Below are 22,970 nucleotides of genomic sequence, written 5' to 3' on the forward strand. Positions count from 1 at the left end.
TATAGCACATTTCAGCAGCAAGGCATTTCAAAGTGCTTTACATCATATCAAACACAGAAACACAATGCAATATAGAATCAACAATCAAAACACAGCATTAAGTCAAGTTACATCAATAAATTTGTAATTGATCACATTTCAAATACAATTCTAAACAGGTGGGTTTTTAGTCTAGATTTAAAAGAAGTCAGTGTTTCAGCTGTTTTACAGTTTTCTGGAAGTTTGTTCCAAATTTGTGGTGCATAGATGCTGAAAGCTGCTTCTCCTCGTTTGGTTCTGGTTCTGGGGATGCAGAGCAGACCAGAACCAGAACCTGAGAGGTCTGGAAGGTTGATACAACAGCAGCAGATCTTTAATGTATTGTGGTGCTAAGCTGTTCAGTGATTTATAATCTAACAACAGGATTTTAAAGTCTGTTCTTTGAGCTACAGGGAGCCAGTGGAGGGACTTTAAAACTAGTGTTATGTGCTCTACCTTCCTGGTTTTAGTGAGAACACCAGCAGCAGCATTATGGATCAGCTGCAGCTGGAGGATTGATTGACAGACCTGTGAAGACGCTGTTGCAATAATCAATACGACTGAAGATGAAGGCATGGATGAGTTTCTCTAGATCTGGCTGAGACATTAGTCCTTTAATCCTGGAAATGTTCTTCAGGTGATAGAAGGCCGACTTTGTAACTGTCTTTATGTGGCTCTGGAGGGTCAGGACAGAGTCCATCACTACTCCCAGGTTTTGGCCTGATCTCTGGTGTTTAGTTGTAATAACTGAAGCTCTGTATTGACTCTAGATCTATAACTCTAGATTTATAACTCTAGATCGTTCCTCTTTAGGTCCAAAAATAATAACTTCAGTTTTGTTTCTGTTCAGCTGGAGAAAGTTTTGGCACATCCACACATTTATCTGTTCTATGCATCTGTTCAGTGATTGGATGGGGTCAAAGGTCACCTGGTAACATCGTAATGTAGAGCTGTGTGTCATCTGCATAGTTATGGTAGCTAATATTATTTCCTGTTATAACCTGAGCTAGTGGGAGCATATAAATATTGAATAAGAGGGGTCCTAGGATGGAACCTTGGGGTACCCCACATGTGACCTTTGACCTCTTTGATGAGAAGTTTCCAGTTGAAACAAAGAAATCCCTGTTCTTTATGTAAGACTCAAACCAGTTAAGCACTGGACCGGAGAGTCTGACCCAACTCTCCAGTCGATTCAGTAATATGTCATGGTCAACACTGAGGTCCAACAGAACCAGCACTGTGGTTCTGCCACAGTCTGTATTTATATGGATGTCATTGAACACTTTTACGAGGGCGGTCTCTGTGCTGTGGTGAGACTGGAAACCAGACTGGAAGGAGTCAAAGAGGTTGGTTATTGTTAGGAAGCTAGTTAATTGTTTACACACAGCTTTTTCAATAACTTTGCTGATGAATGGGAGGTCAGAGGTCGGCCTGTAATTCTGCATTAGTGATTTGTCCAGATTGTTCTTTTTTTATCAGTGGTTTGATTACTGCTGTTTTCAAAGCCTGGGGGAAAACGCCTGATGAGAGCGATGAGTTTACTATTTGGATCAGATCAGTAGCAATAACAGGCAGGACTTTCTTAAAGAAATGTGTGGGTAAAACATCCAGACAACTAGAGCTTAGTTGACTTGTAATTTCCTGTAGGGTTTCATAATTAAGTAGTTGAAATTGGGTCATTTTTCCTGTATTTGTTTTGTTTGAGCACAACATTGGTACTGACTTTATAGTGGATGTGCAGATTAATCCTCTGATTTTTTGAATTTTCTCTGAAACGAAGCTGGAAAACTGGTTGCAGGCGGCAATACATTGGAATTCAGGCGGTAACGTCATAGGAGGGTTTGTGATTCTGTCAACTGTTGCAAATAAAGCTCGAGCATTGTTAATGTTTTTGTTTATGACATCTGCAAAGAAAGCCTCTCTTGCATGTTTTAGTGTTAAATGATAGTTACGTAGTCTTTCTTTATAGATGTCACAATGAACGTGAAGGTGAGTTTGACGCGATTTTCTTTTGGCCCTACAGCAGAGTTGTCTTGCAGATCTACTGTAACTGTTTGTGCATTTCTCCATGGAGATTTCTTCCTGCCAGACACAACCTTCATTTGCTGACAGACCAGGAATCACTCTGTTAACCATTTTACACAACACATGTACAATGAGATTAAAGTAAAAAAAGCTGACTCTAAAAACTAATGGCAGTGCAAACAGAGTAAGAAATACTTATAATATAAACATAAATATGGTGATATTATAATGATACATATAATGTTCAGATTATTATTCACATTGGTTAAATTAAGTTTTCTATCTAAAGAATCCAAACAGAATGTATCCAGATGTTGTCTTGCAGCCTTCATCTTTTACAATCAGTTGAATTAAACAGTGGATAATTAATTGCATTTTGCCTTTAACTTTGCAGAAATTCCTAATACCAAGCATGCATGTCTCAACAATGGGGAGGAAAAACTCCCCATTGTCTTTATCTGGAAGAAACCTCCAGCAGAAAGTGGGTGAGTACACCGATCTGCCACGACCAACAGGGGTTTTGAGAAGACAGAGCAGATACACACAATAGAAACAGAATCTAATAAGAGTACTAGGACATGTCAAAAAAAAAAAAAACTATAATATTTCCAGTCATTTCAGATAATGAAACTGTCATTTTATAGAGCTTCATTATTATACAAACCACTTCCATGTTATTGTTTACATCTGGAAATTTCATGCATGGGCAAAAGGCTGTAGGGTAAAAAGACAATTGTTATACACATAGATATGAATACATAGACACCTCAGTGAACACTGAGACCTACTTTACATTGCCACCTTCTTGAACGTGGCAGTACAGTGATCAGAGGTCTATTATTCATGTGCTGTGTGGATTTGTTTAAACTGTTTCAAAGCGCAAACTGGACCTATTAGAAGACCATAATAGACCAATCAAAAACTGATACTTTAAGCACAAACTTGTGAAATGTAAGGGACATAAAAAGGCTCAACAACCCGATAAAGAATGCTGGTGCTGTTCTGGTTCAGTTCTGGTTCTGGTTCAGTTCTGGTTCTGTTCTGGGGATGACTGTGGAACCTCTGGAGATGATGATTCAAAGAAGGATTCTTCATAAAATCAATAAAATTATGGACAACCCTGACCATCCTCTTCAGGAGACTGGCTTGAGAAAACAGAGAATCTCCAGTCAGAGGTTTCTTCAGATTCGCTGTAATACAAACTGCTACAGGAGATCTTTCCTGCCAACAGCCATCAAGATCTACAATAACTCTTTGAAGAATCTGAATTCATGAGTTACAACAACATTTAGTTATCCTTTGGGACCAATAAAGTATTTTTGAATTTGAGTGTGCATTTGTTGCACTCACAAAACAGACAGGAGTCCTTCTTCAGTTTTGGCAACTTTATTTGCCCCACGCTGTGTGTATTTTTAATTTGGATTTGTTTCCTCTCAGAAGCAGCCGGGCACAGAAAACCGCTACAATATTTCTTATTTTCTGCGCTACAACGTTACAACTAACCATCTGACCCACTTTCCCAACCAATCAGTGACGTAGCACGCAGCTCAGATTCTGCAATGTTTCTCCAGCTGAACAAAAACAACCGGGCAATAAAATATATTAAATAGTGTTTTATCCATAAATTTTAAAAAATAGTAATCATTTCAATAAAATACTTTTAGTATGCAACACATTTATATGAACTCAGGCCTCCTCGTATGAATTGCTGCATCAACCATCAGCCTGTGATTATGCGTAGGTGTAATGGAAGCTCAGATAGCTTTGATAGCTTCCTTCAGGTCATCTGCCTTGTTGGGTCTGATGTCTCATCTTTCTCTTGATCTCTTGACCACAGCCCACATATTTTCCATGTGGTTAAAGATCAGAGGAGCTTGCTGGCCAATCAAGAACAGGAATACCATGGTCACTGAATCAACTTTCAGTACCTTTGGCTGTGTGAGCAGGTGCCAAGTCTTTTTGGAAAATAAAAAAAGCATCTCCATGCAGCTTGTCAGCAGAGGGAGCATGGAGTGCTCTAGAATGTCCTGATAGATGGCTATACTGACTGTGAACATCAAAAAACACAGTGGACCAATGCCAGCAGATGACATTGCATCCCAAGACATCATTGACTGTGGAAGCTTCACAACTGCCTTCAGGCGGCGTGGATTCTGTGCCTTTCCACTCTTCCTGCAGAGCCTGGAATCCTTGGTTTCCACATGAAATGCAGAATTTACCTTAATCTGACATCAGGACTCTGGACCAGTGAGCAACTGTATAGTTCCATTTCTCCTTATCTAAGGTAAGATGCCTCTGACATGAAAAATTATGATTCCTGGTCAAATCAATTCTATTTATTGGGCTCATACAATCACATTTCTTTAAATCAACAGTTGTTGAAGACGGTACAAAACGTCACTTAAAGACAGCAATTTTTATTCCCCAATCTTGGGGACAAAATGACCAAAACTGGAAAAAGTACAAAAAGTTTGAAACGGACAATTCACGGTAACTCTTTTTTTCACTCTGAGCCAAATTTGTTTGAGTTGTTAAAACATTCATGATAAATTGTTTGTGTGGCAGTTTAAGATGTGCTTGGCTGGCAGTCCTTAGCATCTTTATTGCTGCTTTTGTAGTCTTTATGCACATCAAGGTCACCATACAATGCCTCTAGTACATCCAGAACTCTACTTTGAACTGAATCCACCTGCTCAGCTGGGCAGTATTCATCTAGACTAGACCTGTCAACACAAGACAGACATTTACATTCACTCCTTCATTTTCTCTCCAATCAGATCTTGTGGACCGAGTGTTAATCTTTACCTTGACATAGTCACCAGAGTCGGCATGGGCAGAGCTTTCAGGACAAGCTGCACAGCAGAAATCAGTCCATCAATCTCCTCCTCGGTACTGATGTGGTGCGGCAGCTCAACCGAGTCACAGGTCAGGCCTGCTTGGTGAACCTGAGTCATGCAGTGATTGGTCGAAGTAGGCAAAAAAATGTCATAAAACCAGATTTAAAGGTTAGGAGGAAAACAGCAGAGAGCAAAATGTTTTAACACAGATTCAGTCTGTTATCCTGATTGTCCATGTCTGTCAGTTTTTAGACAGTAGTTCATCTTTTTAAATCATGTGATGGGTTTCATTGTGCCAGTGACACTTTAAAGTGTTTAAATCCTTCCTTTTCACATGTAAATCATTCACTGATGATCTATATAAATTGTAATACCTCATTATTGAGGCTCCACAGATCCTGGATTACTCCTGTTTTGAGGCTCGTTTTTGAGCAACTTGTTTTTTTCTTAATTTGAATGAGACATTTCAGGCTCTGTCCACCTCCAGGTCGCAGAGTGTTCCACTTCAGCCTGTTTGGCAATTTTTGTAGTTTTATAGCAGCGATTCAATTATCCACCAGCAGAAAAACTTTTTATTCCCAAGTTTATTAAAGATGTCAACAATAAAAGACTCGTCTATCCAACTTTATTGGATCCAACATGTTGGAGTCGGAGTCTAACCCAGAGCAGGAAAATGAACCTGCAGAACCACGCATTCAAATTACTGTGTCACAATGGTCAGAACCACCCCAGGGCATAAGCAAAGTAAGTGGCTGCTTAGGACCTTGGGGCCACCAGGGGGCCGCTATAAGTCTAACTGATTTTTTTATTATTATTTTTAGAAATGATTTCTATGTGTTTATATTAACAAAAACACACAATTTCATGATAGAGTTGAAATTTAAAAAAAAAAAAAGTTTTATTTATATAGCACTTTTTCAGCAACAAGGCAGTTCAAGCGATAATATATATTTGATCATGAAATCATTCTTTAAAAATAAAAATAAACTGCTCCTGGGGGCCCTCTAATGGCCCTTCACTTGACAACCATCCAGCACACCCTCCATTAAGTCAAAGGTGTAGAAACTTTCATCAACATCTAAAGATTTCTTCACAAAGATATCTTTACTTGGTTTTAATCTGGCTTCAAAAATGTAAGAAATGATTTCCCTAAAGCCCTCGACAATAAGCAATATTGTGCAGCACTTTTCATTTCATTAAAATCTGATATTTTAAATCACATTTTTGAACAGTCCTGCCAGCATTGGGGCCTCTGGTACAGTATACAGCACTTTAAGCTGGTTTGTCCCATTTTCTGAAATAATTCAGCTATCAATTATTTAACTACTTTGGGGTCAACACATGCTGTGTACAGAACATCACACATATTCAGGATATAAGTATGACAAAATCATAAAAGCAGAATGACATGATCTGAAAGGTAATATGCCCCATTCTCTCACAGCAGCACACTGTACATGCTTCATTTTAATACAGGCACAATATACAAACTATTGAACCGTTATACAGACTTTAAGTACATGGCAGCATTTCTTCATGTTTAGACTTGTAAATCAATTTGTATAGGAATGGCAACATGGATGGCAAGGTGGTAAACAGCAGCTTTAGGAAAATTAGAAGAATTCTTACCATATTTTGATGCTTACCATTTCATAGTCAGGTGAAGGATTTCTTGCCTTCAAACTGGAAACCAGTTGGGCTAATGAAGACATGCTAAAAAGAAATAAGTAGAGTGACACACTGTTTCTAGACAGAAGAGATGATTTTTAGAGTTGTGAACTGAAGCGTAAAGATGACATTAATAAAGCAGCAGCTGCCAGCATGCGACATGCAGCCACAGATTGTGGTTTCCTAGATAAAAATATAATGAAGTACGCTTAAAATTGGGAGCAGTTTTAGGAATTCACTTTTGTACATAAGAACCCAGCTACACACACAAGGTTGTATTAGCACTCAATGGTTTAAAACTTTCTTTATCCTGTTCTATGCTCTGTTTAAGAGCTGTAAGAAACTTAGCTCGTCTAGGTTATTTTTTATTAGATTCAAGTAGTTCTTCCAAATATCTATGTTCAAAAGACATACTATATTTGAGTTAACCAGTGTGTGATTGGTACTGTACAAATTAACTTGTTTCGCCTATCTATCAGGGTGAGGATGAGAAATGTGTGGACAAAAAAGTTAACATTATTTGGCATGCATAATAAATTGTACAAAGCTGTCATCATTCACTTATATGCAACTGAGCTGCAGACATTTTCTAATGACATAAAAGCAGAGGGACTATACCCTGGTTTAGATGCCCATCGTGTAACCGTCTGTTCTCCGTCATCTTCCAGCAGATCAGCGAATGCCGCCTCCAGGTCCTCTAACTGATGTATACGGCGATCTACACACTCCTCCAGCTCTGCCTTCAGACACACACACACACACACACAGTGTGTCTTTCTATCTTCAACGGGACTTTGCATTGACTTCCATTCATTTTTCATTTACTTATATATCTTAACCCTGTACTATTCCCTGTACATGCCTAACCCTAACCTAACCATAATTAAAACCTTAGTCCTAAATCTAACCCCCAACCCAAAAATAGCACTTCTATCTGGGCCCCATAAGGTGCCGTCAGTCCATGCAACATCGTATTTGTTATGAAATGGTCCTTACAGAGAGATTGATACAATGGTTATAAAAAGTCTATACAAATGTTCAAATGCCAGGTTTTCATGATGTAAAAACAATGACAGCAATACAAATAATTTTACAACTTTTTCCACCTTTAATGTGACCTATAATCTGTATAATGCAATTGAAAAACAAACTGAAACCTTTAAAGGGGAGAAATACAAAATAGAAAATGTAAAATAATCTGGTTGCATAAATATGCACAACATTAAACTAATACGTTGTTGCACCACCTTTGGCTTTTATTACAGCCCTCAGTCTTTTTGGGTTGGAGCCTGTCAACATAACCCATCTGGATGAGGCCATATTTGCCCACTCTTATTTGCAAAATCCCTCCAAATCTGACAGATTGCAAGTTCATCGCCTGTGAACAGCCCTATTCAGGTGAGCCCACAGATGTTCGATGGGATTCAGGTCTTTATTCTGACTTGGCCATTCCAAACCTTCCACCTCATTCTGGTATGGACATTCTTTTGTTGTTAGATGTGTGTTTTGGGTCATCGTCCTGCTGAAAGATGAAGTTCCTCTTCATCTTTAGCTTACTGACAGAAGGCCAAATGTTTTGTGTCAACACTAACTGGTACTTGGAACTGTATATAATTCCCTCCAGTTGGATTGAGGCCCAGGTCCAACTGCTGAAGAACATCCCCAAAGCATGATTCTGCCACCACCATGCTTCACTGCAGGTATGATGTTCTTTTGGTGATGAGCAGTGTTGTTTTTGCACCAAATATATTTTTTGGAATTATGTCCAAAAAGTTCAACCTTGGTTTCATCAGACCCTAACGCATTTTCACACATGTGTTTGGGAGATTTCCAAACATATGAAGAACATGGGAGGTTGTTGTTGCATGTAGTACACAGCTTGTACTTGACATAAATTCCAGCAGCTCCTTCAGTGTTGATGTCGGCCTCTTGGCAGCCTCCCTGACCAGTTTTCTTCTCGTCTTATCACCAACCTGGAATGGATATCCTGTTCTTTGTAAGGTCACTGTTGTGCCATATTTTCTCCACTTGATGATGACAGTCTCCACTGTGTTCCATGGTATATTTAATTCCTTGGGAATTCTTTTGTAGTCTTCATCTGACTGAGATCTTTGAATCATGAGGTTCGCCTGATGCTTTGGAAGCTCTGTGCTCTGTACACCATGGCCTATTCTGGGAGATTTGGCTACAAAGACCTCAGGAAAAGCCTACCAGAACAGTTTTCAAGTGTGTTGAAAAACTGTTATATACATATAAACATGAGCACATTAGTATTGTTGTTTCTAAATGAATATGAACTTTATTTGAGGTCTGAAAGCACTGCATCTTTTTGTTATTTTGACCAATGTTCATTTTATTCAAACATATACCTATAAAGAGTAAAATCAGAGAAACTGATCATTTTAAGTGGCCTCTTAATTTTTTCCAGAGCAATATTACATGTATTACTTCTTATCCTACAGTTTAATATAAACAGATAGATTTTCCTGTTACTAAGTTTCACAATTTTTCTGTAACTGACATGAGTTAGACTATTCTAACCTGATCAGCACCCATCCTTGGTTCTCTGAAGTAGTAGAGCTTCTTGAGGATGGAATACTCTTCCTGGAAAAGAATTACAGTCATCAGGTTAGTCTTAAATGATACTTTGAATCTCGACTACAGCAAGATCATTATTATAGGTTGCATGTATAAAAATAGCATAGACACACTCTGAATGTACATCAATGTACAAGCTTGAATTTATAAAGAATTTTCTCTGATCCCAGGTATTTATTACATCATGTGATAAATACATGATGTATATTTATCTCATCATGACTGATGAGATTAATACAAGTTCCTCTGATAATTGATAAAAGTATGAACATCATTTATAGACATTGCAATTTTTCTCTAGATGTCAATGACAGTTGAAATTGTTATTTTCCACTATAAAAACCTTTGTACATTGTTTTATTGTCTTTTGGAAAAGGTCTATGTGATTTCCAACCAGAATCTAACTTCTTGGTCGAATGGGAAACAAACTAAATGTCAGTCTGCCTGGGGTATTAATCATTTTTATGCTTATCTGTAAGTGTTGCAGAAGCCAAACCTTTTTTTTTTTTTTACAAAATAATTATTGACTATTTTCTGGGTCAAAACCATTTGGAAACACAGATCAACTTGTTGGAAAAACAACATTCAAGCATAGATGAGATACCTGCGTGTATATTTCTTTAAATGGGTTTTTACAGGAGAAGAAATCCAAATCAATGTCTAGGACGTATGAATCTGTTTCACTGAGAAATGTAGCTAATCTCCCAACAACATAACTAGTTGATCCTTCATTTTTATCTTCAGCTCCAAAATCTGTGCAATTGCTGCTCAGTTTTCTCTGTAAGTCGCTGTCCTCTGTTGGCAGCAGTGTAGAAGTTGTTCCAGATGAAGGCTCCCCATCCTCACTCAGATCTGTCCGAGCTTTTTTGGATAAATGTGTCACAGAATCCCTCTCTGTGTCATGCCCTGAAATCCCGAGTCAGATGGACAAGAAAACATCAAATGAAAATTATAAGAAGTTAAATTATATGAACATTTACATATTAAATAAAAAATAGAACATTTATTTTCTAACATTTATTTGACAGAAAGTTATTGGTTCTCAAAAGTAGCAAAACTAAAAAAAGAATTGACGACAATGAATAAGCTCTGAAAAATGTTCCACATTTGAAGGACAAAACATAAAAAAGATGTTTTGAAATGTGTTTGTAAGAAATGTGGCTTTTAAAACATGCAGACAAATGCATATGTGGACACCCTTTAACAGTGTTAGCCTTCAGTCTTCCATTCATACCTGCCAACAGCGAATTAAAGTTCTGCAACACCAGCAGCATTTTTTCTAAAATGCATAGTTAACTTTGAGTTTCCAAATAATCAGGTGGGACTCACTGTAAAAAGGTGTTATTCAACACTGAAAGAACAGCTTTAAACTTACCATAGAACACACAAACAAATTAAAACATTAGGTAGGAAAATGTGGGGTCTGGGATTACTTTTTGACATAGAACTAAGGTTTTGCTTCAGCTGAATGACTTTAAAAAGAATTCAAAACCCAAAACCTGACCATGAAAAAGGTCTTCGGTTCATTAAGCACAACCTAGGAAGTACAAGCATAAATCCAAACCAATAAACACTGTTTTCACCAGAAGATTACTTGCCCTAATTAATTTCATTATTTTGTAAAGTCAAATTCCGAAACGCATCTGTTTTTAAATCCTTTACGACACCAGAAAAAAAAATACTGTAGACAAACCATGCCATATTCATACAGATCTGTGACAGGTAGTGTGGGCAAAAGTTCCCAAGTTGAGGCATGGCAAGTTATCTTAGGCTGTGTTCACACTGCAGCCTGAAGTGACCCAAATCCGATTTTTTGTCAGATCGGATTTCTTTGCCGGAGCCGTTCACACTGCCACACATATGCGACCTGTATCTGTTGTGCAGTCTGAACGGGTAAAGGACCTGAAAGTGTCCCGCATGCGCAGTAGAGGGCGCAACAGCGTCAGAGTTCTCAGTGATCTGCCAACCGCCATAAAAAGAAGAAGTGCTCAGTGTTTGCGGAAGTAAACATGGAGGCTAACGGTGGAGCATAGCTTACATATTTGAAGCTATTGTCCGACCAGAGTAGCATATTAACAACTTAATCCTCATTATAGACCGTCGTGGTTGTTGGTATACATCTTGCTTGTGCGTATCAGGGCGCAGAATAGTGAGATTTGTCCAGTATCAGTGACGTTCAGTTCGGATGAATGTGACCTGAACGTTAGGTTTGAATCATTTGAATCGGATATGCAAGTGGTTCGAAAAGAATCCTAACTGTTCTGTTCAGTCTGTCATGAAAAGATCAGATACAGGTCGACGTTAAAAAAAAAATCTGAATTGGGTCACTTCAGCCTGCAGTGTGAACGCAGCATAATTCTCCCCATGAAACACCATGAGGGTATTATTTTATATATTTCTAATGAACACATTTGTTTACTTTGCAGTTGAATTGTATGGGATTGATGTCACATTAAAAGCATAAAAAGTTTAAAAATGGTTTATCATGATTTTTTTACATAAGGTAAAAAACATCACTCTGGCTTCTCATAGGGCACTATGCACTTTTTAGACCTGCTCCTTCTATCCATTGACATGCCATTTCATATCACAGTCCATATAGGTAACATTTACTTGTAAACGATTAACAATCAAGAAAACAAAGATTTTTATGTAAAGTTCCTTATTGTACAAGACAGCTTACTGAAAAAAATGTTTAAAGTCCAAGTAGTGAATGTATCACACTGTGCCCATTGGACCAGCTGAACAATTGTTGCAGAATCAGACTGACAGAATGTGAACCCCAACTGTAACTTTCATTTATGCAAAGCCAACACCTCATGAATGTCAATACTAGTTAGTGATTATAAGTAGTATTTGTCAACTAAAGATTGTCACATCTTCCATGTGATAGAAAATCTGTGCAGGAAGCTGGAGATTGTGCTGATGGTATGGAGAACTTTCAATCTGAATGAACCTGAATGAATGTAAGAAAAATGTCAAAATACCAATGAAACATGCAAAAAAAAAATGGCTTCTGCATAAATTAGCTGATCAAAGTTTATGCTTTTTAAGCCCTTACTTGTTACCCCAAAAACAGTTCAGATGCAAATTTATTGGAAAAATGAAACACCGCTGTCCTTAAGGATTGAGTGACTTGAATTAAAGTATTTGTTGGGTTACAGTTAAGGTGTTGATGCCAATTAAAATATTTTCGGAAAATAGATTTCACAACCACCTAATCTTTCCTATGAAAATAAATTTGACGCAAATAAAGCTAGTTAACTTAAAAGATGTTATCACTTCTTGAAGATACCTGGAAGTGGCCCAGTTGATGTTTTGACAGGATTTACTTTGACTATGTTCAGTCTGAGACGTTTTGAGTTCTCCAACAGCTCGTCACAAACATACAGACCATCACTGAGGAAGTAGTTCTCTGTACTGGTCAACCTGGAAAATAACAACAGGACAGACATAACGTAACATTTAACCTTCTGTTCTTTCTGTTTTTTACTAGAGAAACTCTGAGAATAGAGGATCTCATATTTTTACTGTAAAAACTACACAAAGTCTGGGGTTCTGTTTAGCTGTGACAACTTCCTGGAGGGGTCATCGACTGAACTGCTGTTCCCAACAACTTGATATAGATTAATCGATGTTTAACCCCATCTCTCTCCCAGACATAACTATTGGGAGAGATTTTGTCACAACTAACAGTACACGCATCCTATAACCTTTAAAACCAGCTCTGAGCTTATTTGTTAAGCTGTGTTTCTCTCTGAAATGAAACTGCTAAAGAAGCTACGTCCAGATGTTTTTACTTTTCTCTAACACTGAAAGTACTCCTGGATCAGTGCTTCTGTTTCTTTTGTGTGTATGCTCTGTATTCTTAAACACCCAGTACGATGTGGCAGAAGTTGTTGGAGATATTGGAGGTTTTTCCTGCATGCATGCTTGGCATGAGGGATTGCTGTGTAGTCAATGACACAAAGCAAGCGGTTGTCTTCTGTTGCTACATGTCCGTCCGGAAGGAGTGAATTCTGCAAGTCAATGACTTGATGCGATTTGCTGGGTTTCCTTATATTAAAACTTTGACCAGTGGTAATAATAAACTGAACATGACTTTTGTGGATGGTAACAAGAATTAATTGGAATGGATGTATTAATGTTTTGAATTGTCTTTTTCATAAAATGCCTTGAGATGACAAGTTGTCAGTTGGCAATTTGTTAATAAAATGAATTACCGTAAATCAAATGTAAAGCATGTTAGGCTCAAATGGTCCCTTGCCAACATGCTTTACAGTCATTTGCCTGTAAACATCCCTTTGGTCCTGGGACACTTTGGGATGGGGAATCTGACAAGAGAGGTCAGCAACCTTTTAAATTCAAAGAGACACTTTTGCCCCACTGCCGCAAAAGAAAATTTGTCTTGAGCCACAAAAAAAGACAAATTTTAGTTCTTCAAAAAGTAAATTAAAACATTTGTGGATCATTTAAAGTTTACAAAGGGAAAAAAAACTATTAAATATTAGTTGTGAAATAAGACCAAGTGAGTGATGCCTTTATATAACAGAAAGATGAAAGATACACAGCCCACTTAACAATGTAAAGCACATAACTTGAACCTAAAAATAAAATACTTTTAAAAGCCTCAAAGAATTGCTGTCCTTCTATTCTAGATACTCTATGCAGATACTGCAAGTCTTACACTGTCTTATTACCTTTATAATTCAAGACAAATTTTTATTTTGTTTTGTTGTAAAGGAGCCACAGTGGAGGAACCAGGGGGCCACTTGTGGTTCTGAAGCCTCAGCTCTCAGACCCCTGAACTAGACTGACCTAGTAATAAATACGCATTCCTTTCAACTAGGCGATAAATCAATTAATCGTACAATAAATTAAAACTCTCGAAATCATTTTAATTATCGGCATTATCGTCTCTTCCGGCCTTTTTCTCTTTCTGTTGATGACACTGAATGAAAAAAGGCTCAACTCCGGTGCTCTCCACTGACCCTCCTTCCTCATTTCCTCAGTGTAAAGCCCAGCGCACACTACACGATCTTAGATCTGTCTGCCGATTGTCTGCCCAGTTTCAAAACCTGACAGTCCACACATTAGCCGACAGAAATCCTAGATATAACAGTTCGATCGGGTTCGTTCCTGCAGTGTGGTGTCCAACAATGGGCACAAAATAATGGCTACAAGTCCAGTGAACTAATTTTAAAACCAGGCATTAATCAATGCTTTACTACAATCTACCTGCAATGCATGTGGCTAGTGTCAGTCCTGACTGAATGAAAATCATTAGAACCTATTTACGTCACGTTAACGAAGAACAGCTGAAAAGTTACCGGGTTTATCAACTGCGGTAGCAATTTGGCTCCAACTCCTCCTCTTGTCATTTCTATATTCTTTGCATGTTGAATAAACATTAATGTTGTTTCCACATATCATCTCCAATGTTCGCTGCACTTCGGGTTGCACCATGTCAGCTGTTAGAGATTCTCCTCCGTAATTTCCCCTCAGAAAGCACGAGGAGAATCCTCGCTTTCTGATTGGCTACCTGTCACATTCAACAGGTGTAGTTAAAGCTCCCAGTCGGGGAAAATCCCTGATTTAGCGGCAAAGACGATCTACCGTAACACACCACACAATCTTAGAAAGATCAACGTTCTAAGATTGTCGTAAGGGGAAAAATAGGAGCAAAAAATCATGTAGTGTGAATTATTGCATCAGGTGGTCGATGTGGCCATCTTCTCTATTTAAATCTAATTATTACTGAAGGGCAACATAATATACAGACTTCATAATCTGCACTCTTTTGGTTGAATGCAGTATTTATTTCCACTTTGGCTTTATGTTGTTTAGTTTTTATCAAGTACATTTTTTGTTAATGGAGACTGAGAATCCATTTTGTTTTTGGTTGTTTTGTTTATTTTGTTTATCAGTTCCAGTGTTAAATATTCTTTGAAAATAAAGTGTATTTATCTTTGGCAGGAAATCGCATGCATTATTACGTCATTTCCATTAAATCAGTGTAAAAAGGTCTTCAAACAATATTATCGTTTATCGCAATAATTTTTGAGACAATTAATCGTTGAGCAAAATTTGCTATCGTGACAGGCCTAGTTTCAACAGAAATAACCATTTATTATCTGTGTCTATCTTACCTGATGGTTGTGGTAGATGAGTCTCTGCCAACATTAAATGTGTGCTCTCCTTCACTGATCTGTTGAGACCAGTAAGGATGCAGCCAGACCATGTAGCTCAGATGACCAGCATACACCATAGGCATTATCCAGTTTTCTATACTCAGCTCACTAAAAGACAAAAGAAAAATAAAACTCTTATCAAGTGTCCATATATTTGAGCAGATTCAGCAAAATGAAGGTAGGAGAAAAAACACAACCCTTTGAACAACAGGCCTGATTCCTTTTAAAGTTTTCTAAAAACAAATGTACCAGTCTAAAACTCAGTTAAATGACATTCGTCCCTGGTGTGATGACTCAGTCCCCTACTTGTCTGGTTCCAGTTTTTTCAGGAATCAGGTCTTGAGGTTTGTCAAACTATCACATACTTAAAAGGTGTCAAAACGTTTTAAAACATCTTCACAGCTCTTAAGAAGTCTGCACTTACTTAAAACATAAACTTGTTTTACGATAGTCAAGAACAAATAAGGCACATGTTCAGTTTTTTACATGTGCCAAACCAAAATGTGTGCATCTGTTCAACTCTCAAACTGCATGCAAAAAGAGTTTCTTTGGTTGGGTGAACAAACTCCTGCCCAAGATCAGTAGGTTGTTAGCAATTGATCAGTAGCGCACTGCTGGCAGGTATTTAGTGAGGAAGAGAACACACTTGCTGTATGTCAAGTAAGTCAACGCAAAGTTATTGATCATAGACTGGATGGGCAAAATCCTTATCTAGGTTGTAACACAGAGCAGAAAGCTGAGGTCGTTTCTCCCTACATCATCACCACTTTCACCATTATAGCCATGTTTTTTGTCAGAGGTTGCGCTACCTGGGTTACACTTTGCATGGGCGCAGCAATCTTGCCCTGGTTTCAATCAAATGAAGGGAACGTCTTACATTGTCCTGAGTTTGTTGGTCACTGACAAAACCAGCTTGGTCCTCATCAATCAGCTCTGAGAAAGCTGCCTTCAGCCTATTGGCCATGACAGAAGCATATTATTTGTAATCTTGGTTCACGAATGATATAGGTCTATAGAAGCTGCATAATGTTTTATTATCGCCTTTTTTGGGCATAACTGTTATAACTGCTTCAGACAATGATGGCGGTATTGTAATTTATACTAGAATCCATTTTAATGACTTTTGTAATATGAAGACAATTCTTCTTCAAAAGCCTTATTCTACCCAGATGGCAGACCGTCGGTACTGGGTGTTTTATTGTAATTTTTTACCGCTAGCATCAAGTCTGTTTTATACTGGGCTTCGTTAAACTTTTATTCTGTCATTGTCCAATTGTTGATTAGTCTAGTCAATCAAGAAATATTTTAAAATCTTTGTTTCAGTTTTGCGTATAATGTTTTATAGTATGTTTGAAAAGATTTGTCAACATGTTCTAAACTACTTCCTAATAATCCTGTCTCTGGGTCAGTTATTGAACAAACTGATTGCATAATAATAATTATTATTATTTTTTTTTTTTTTACAAATTTTTGTTGCAATAGTTTTGTTGCCTTATGTCTCGTTTCATAGAAGGATTCTTTTAAGAATCTATATATTTTTCTTCTACTACTTCTTGCACTGAAATGTGCCAATACATTTTAAATTGATTTCTCCCAACTGTGGAAAACACTATAATATTCTGTTGCTGTTACCTGAGGAGTTTCTCCTTATCAAACACTGTGTCAGCAGGCATGTTGACAGGGATAAGAAGGTCAGGATGGGAGTCTAAATGAACCAGTCTGATGTTGTTGAGTGGAAGATGTCTTGATGCAATGGCTCGATAGATGTGATGGACCACCTGCAACAATATATAGAATTTACACACAATATAGTTTTACTATATAACATTTATCAAAACAAAAATATATATAGCATTACTCTAATCTGTCACCATTTGTTAATTGTACAGATAAATAACCCATATATTTAAATAAAAAATCTGTGCCTGTTGTATTGGTGGGATTTACTTTCTTCCTTACAGTCTTCATCTGATTTTTACCATTATGTTTCCATATCCCCGTCACTTGGTTCTGATGCAAATGGACTTTACTGAACGACAGTAAAGTCCATTTTTTTATTCTCCAGACATTATTGAAGTAATCATTTAAATGGGTAGTCTGTAAATTAGCCTGAACTTTCAGTATCAATGTTTTTGTTATCCTCTTCAGGGCTGAATATCTTGGTTTTCATTCAGTCAGTTTGACATTATTCATATAAGAGAATCTTATTCAATTTCTTTCGGATAGCGGTCAGTAAAGAATAAAGATGCGTTCTTAAAGGTTTGTATTTCAACAGTCAAGCTACTTGTAGCTTGTTGCTGTCACGACATCTGGCGCTATTCGACCAGTTTCATGTTGGTTCTGCAGTCACTGACCGAAGAAAAACATCCTTACATGGTGGTGGTCCTCCACTATCCACACAGGTAGCTTATCGTAGAGCCTTTTCCGCGCCAAGGAATTCATTTCTGCATGAAGTTGTTTCCCTAACGGACTCTTTAATCAGATTGACTTGAGCAAGCTAGCAGTAAACCTTTTTGGACGAAAAGTGCAGTCATGTCCCGCGAGCGAAAAGTAACCGGAAATTCACGCAACAGAGTTTTTATCGCCGGTAAGAAACAAGAATGAAACAGAAAGGTTCTGTCACTGAGTCGAAAACAAATCAAATAATACTACAGAAAGGAAACATTTATAAATATAAAGTTTAACGGCTACAGCTGGTTGTAAATAGTAAGGAAAAAATTCTAACTATTTATCAAAATATGTCATCAATGTCCTCATAGAGAAGACGTTTTATCAAGTATATTTAAAATTTATTGTTTTTATTGTGGCACCACAGCTTTCCCTTTAAATTTGATCTGCCCTTTATCAAATAACCTCTGTTTGTTTGTATGTAATGCTTGTATTATATGCGCAAATTTCTCTGCAAATCTGCGAAAAATTAATCTCAGTCCTAAATTCATATGTTTAAGGGTTAGGGCTAGGATTATTTTCAATTGAAGTAACTTTTTTGTTTTCTGTAATGTTTGCTCGATTGTCCCTGGACAGTTTAAATTTGATTAATCTTTACCTTTATTAATAACACTGATTGAGAGCAATTTTATTTTATGAAATTTATTTTAATTCATGAATAATAATTTATAGTAAGTAAATGAATTTCATTATTATTCAAGGTCACTGTCTGGTTGTAGCTGCACCAGGTTGGTTATAGCTATGCAAACAAGTGCACATTCACATGCCTGTGCACATGTGTGACTCAGCACTCACCCGGAAACAAACCAACTTCCTGAATCTGCTGATAAATTAGGAAAATTAACTATTGCCAACCTAAAACTGCAGCCCTCAATATAAGAGAGAAAAATGTTTTGTCAGGTTTTATGAGGTCAAGGTGCTAAAGTGTTTATTGAATTGATATTATCACCAGGTTTAACCTTGACAGTTGCAAACACCAAAGATAGGATAAAGATCTTCAGTTTGTTTGACCTTGTAACACAGCAATCTCCACAGAAATTGACACATCATTGTTAGAGTTCTTTGCACTGATATAAATGTTTACAACTTTCCCATATGTTAGCGTATGAGGGCTTAGAGATATATGTCGATTATTTAAAATAAGGTAGCTAATTTAAATAATCAAATCACAAGAACCTGACTTTATTTGTTCATCTTTGCAAACTTATCAGTGAGAGAAAATAATTGAAGTATATATCAAATAGTAGAAATTTTAGTCTATTCAGGACATCTGGCTTGTTATTTATAATATAACATCCTGTGTAGCAAACAAATCATGTTGCTTTTACCCAAGGTTCACTATGAAGATGACAGATTTATTAACACATAAGTTTAATATTTCTGCACATGTCTAGTACATTTCTTTGACAAACCTAGTTCTCCCTCATCTGTACTTTTGAGATGTCTTACAAAAACTCTCTCACACTGAAGTGCGGTCAGGGGAGCCTCACCTGTCATCATGAAAAAATAATATATAATAATAAAACAATTTATATTGCTATTTTCACCCTGTGGTTTGTACAATAAAGTACCTATTTTTCATTTAGCTTAACCAATTCTGATTATTTTTTTCTTCAAAATTGCTGAATTTTCCCATTCAAATGCCCAGAAGTGAAGCCTGTGAAGCAGCAGTGAGCTGAGCCTCACCTGGGATTGATCAACCTCTGGCTAACTTCTCTGGCTGCCACTCTATGGGAACATGTTCCTCCTGTCTGTACGTCGCCAATTAAATGGTTAAAAAACATTTAATATATGAACTGATTTTCCATAATTTAGCTTATATAATACAATGTACAGTGTTTTTTGTCACAAACTGTGTGTGTAACGTGATTCATGTGCTGAGGAGCGATCAGATACGGCAGAGAACAGATTCGAGGTGAGGCAGGCAGTTCTCTTGCCTCATGGCAGGGGGCGCTCATGATCCCAGACATTGTGGCTCCACAACTGCAGAGTAAGAGACAGTAACAGCGAGCTAGCCATACAGTATAGTCAAGTGCAGCGATATATTTATAGTTTTCTCCTCTTACCACAACAATCACTTATTAATAATCGCAAAAACCATAACCTAAAACCATACTACTGCAACACACTGAATGTTATGCTCTTCGTGTGGGAAATATTTGAGTGTTTTTTTGTTTGTTTGTGGCGTTGTTGTCAGTTGCTATGGCAACGAGTCTGCGCGTAGCTGCACTGATACAGAGGGCCAGAAATAAGTGGTTTTGAGTTGTACTTTAGCGGTTTTTCCCTTTGTTGTGGAGCATAGCACAAAATTAATAATATCTACATGTCCAAGTTTGATGGAGTTAACGGAATTATTCTCCGCCGGCAGCGCGGCTACGGATGGCATGTAAAATAATAGTCTTTTTGCCCTCCAGCTTTGTCCGCATGCGCGGAATTTCTTCATGTAAACAATAACATGTAGGGAGTCTATATCTGATTATGATTTGACCTCACCTGGCCACACCAGCTATGAACCTCACCGCAGGTCACTGCTCCCTAAATACACGATCAGTAGTTTTTGCAGGTACATCAAGTCTTAGCAGCTGTTTATATTGTTGACTGAAATTGTTGTAGCTTAATAATTTATCATTTAGAACTTTATGCTTAAATGGTTGCCACTGCAAAAAAATAAAATTAAATAAAATTAAAAAAATCACTGCACTTAGTAAGGAAAAGTGTGAGTATGGGTCTAGTTGAAATTACTTTAAATCAAGATGAGTAGTACAATGTTTTTATTTCAAAGAGAAACAGGTTCACTTTTTTTAATTCAAATCAGTTCAATTTATTTATACAATGTTAATTCACAGTACATTTAGTCACAAGGCCATTTACAAAACAGTCAATCCAATCAAATATTACAAATTTCAAGTCAAATACTCACATTCCAAATGGATCCTTGTTATTAAACAATCCATCCGTCCGTCCGTCTGTACATCCATCCATTGATCCATCCACTTAGTCTGAGGTTGAGCTATGAAAGTAGCAGCCTAAGCAGAGAGGCCCAGACTTCCTGGTCCACAGCCACTTAGGTCAGCTCCTCCAGGGGAATCCCATGGTGTTACTAAGCCAGTCAAGAAATATAGTTGAAGCCATCATGTCCTGGGTCATATTGATCAAGAATCTAATATTTCATTGGACTATACTCTATCATTGTCATCATGTGGGGACAATGCAAATCAAATGTCTATGTTTCCCCAAAAGGTATAAAGTTGATGTTTCTGCTGCTGTCAGAGCTGGAGGGCTGTGTTGATCTGAGACTGTAGCTATTAAACAGACCAGAGGTCATACTTCACTGGTTATGAAGTATATTATGAAATAAGCAAATTTACTAAATAAACCGTAATAATGTCTGTTTAACCTCCATAGCAACTTGGCTGCAGACTGCTATAAAGATCAGAAAAGCTGAGACTTTTTAACTCTACATAATTTTTGATGTTAGCACTTCAGAGATCTAAAATTGCAAGACTGACAGGTATCAAGGCAAATAAAACACCGTCGCTGCCAGTCGGCCCCTCCAGACATTCAGGGGCCTTTATTAATGGTTGAATTGTAACATTGACCATAGATCTAAAACTTTAGCATTCATTTATTGAGAATGACAATGCTATTAAATTTTATTTAATGCGTTCAGCAGAGATAAAATTTCAAACAAATTGGGAGGTTTATTTTGTAAAATTTACTTTGTATTTAAACACTGTTAGTTATGCTCATGTCATGTCTCAGCATTAAGGAGGGCCTAAATCAGACGTCTACAGCCAGCTGCTCCAGCACACCAATACTAATGAAGAGCCCTCTGGTGTAGGTGCATCACTGAGGTGTGGGGACTTTTTTCTCTCTTTGTGGTCTTATGGCAGACTGAGACCAAATTTAATTGTACAACAGACGTTATCACTTACAACATCTTCATGACACGCACATGTAGGGCTATGGGTGTAGACACATTTAACAGCATTCAGAGGGGGTTCTATTCAATCAGCCTCACTTCTGGTGCCTGCTCCCATTTCCCAATGTTGTTGGTAGACATGGAGGGTTCTGGCTGAGGGGCTAGGATGTGGGGGAGTGTCCGGTAATCTCCCATGACCCTATAAACTCTATAAAAACATACATCAGCACCGCATTTGAAGACAGGAAAAGCCTGGAGATTTTCCACACCCCATTTTGGGGTTGGAGGCTGGGCAGAGGAGTGGTCTGTCTGGACTGGGGTTGGGCGTCAGGTCTTCAGGGGTCGATTGGGGCTGGGGTTTTGATTCTCCCGGGGTCACTTGGATTTTTTATTTTGGTTCATGGCTTCAGTGTCTGGTCTGCCAACCGAGAGGCTGCTGGATTTCAGCAGAGAGCGGCTGTGTGGGCTTCACATCTAGGAGTGTGGCTTCACTTGGTGGCTGATCAGCTATGTGCGCCATTAATGATGGGGGTGTGTTGTGGAGTGGGGTATGCCGTTGGCATTTTTTGTACAGGTGTCCAGATAGCAGTTTTTTCTCAACCAAGTACAAGAAATTCAGTTTAAATACTTGTTGATACTGAGTAATGATATTGAGTTATTAGCAAACACAATAACTTTTGACAACAAACTTATTTTATTTAGAACAGTCTGACTCTTCTTTTTAAGCCTACAGTCTGTTTTAGCAAATCATAAATAGAGCATGACACGCCGGTGGTACCAGGTGCACAGTAGTACCACAGTCTTCAAATGCTTTATCAAATTACTAATTAAAGACCCACTTTATGCTAGAGTTTAGATCTACAGCCTGAGTCTGACTTGAAATTTGGACTGGATTAGGCCAAAGGTTTTGACTTTATGGTTCGGTCAGACTTGGACTTCTGTGGCACATTTAGTAAGCCTGCAATACATACACTAAGAAAGCCAAAAGAGAATGTGCAATAAAGTTGTGTTACTCTACTTATTATAGTCTAAACAGAAAATTTGGTAGTTCTTGGTTGTAGAAGGAAAGGTGCAGATGTTGATTAGTGTCTTGTTTCTGGGAAGTCTTTTAGCCCCCATGCAGAAACAAAGTGTTATTTGCTATATGTACAAAAGAGAAAATGTGCAAATCAGGAGACTCCATACTGGGACTGGTACAGCAGTATCTGAAAGGAAGGCAGAGTTGTGCCTGTTTTCCATTAGCTCTGCTTCGGCAGCCCAGCC

General features: G+C 37.8%; 1 protein-coding gene across 1 annotated transcript; it reads right to left on the reverse strand.

Moving 5' to 3' along the window:
• Nucleotides 1-4,364: 4,364 nt before the first annotated feature.
• Nucleotides 4,365-17,911, reverse strand: c6h5orf22 (chromosome 6 C5orf22 homolog). The gene is made up of 10 exons (XM_005814715.3): nt 17,711-17,911; nt 16,970-17,115; nt 15,296-15,445; nt 12,442-12,575; nt 9,751-10,052; nt 9,090-9,152; nt 7,167-7,288; nt 6,527-6,593; nt 4,849-4,988; nt 4,365-4,766 (listed from the first exon to the last, which is right to left on the reverse strand). The coding sequence occupies exons 1-10, from the start codon at nt 17,777-17,779 to the stop codon at nt 4,610-4,612; spliced, it is 1,350 nt and encodes a 449-aa protein (XP_005814772.1). The 5' UTR covers nt 17,780-17,911; the 3' UTR covers nt 4,365-4,609.
• Between the last annotated feature and the right edge of the window lie 5,059 nt (nt 17,912-22,970).

This window comes from Xiphophorus maculatus, chromosome 6, assembly GCF_002775205.1.
Source record: "Xiphophorus maculatus strain JP 163 A chromosome 6, X_maculatus-5.0-male, whole genome shotgun sequence".
NCBI lineage: Eukaryota > Metazoa > Chordata > Actinopteri > Cyprinodontiformes > Poeciliidae > Xiphophorus > Xiphophorus maculatus.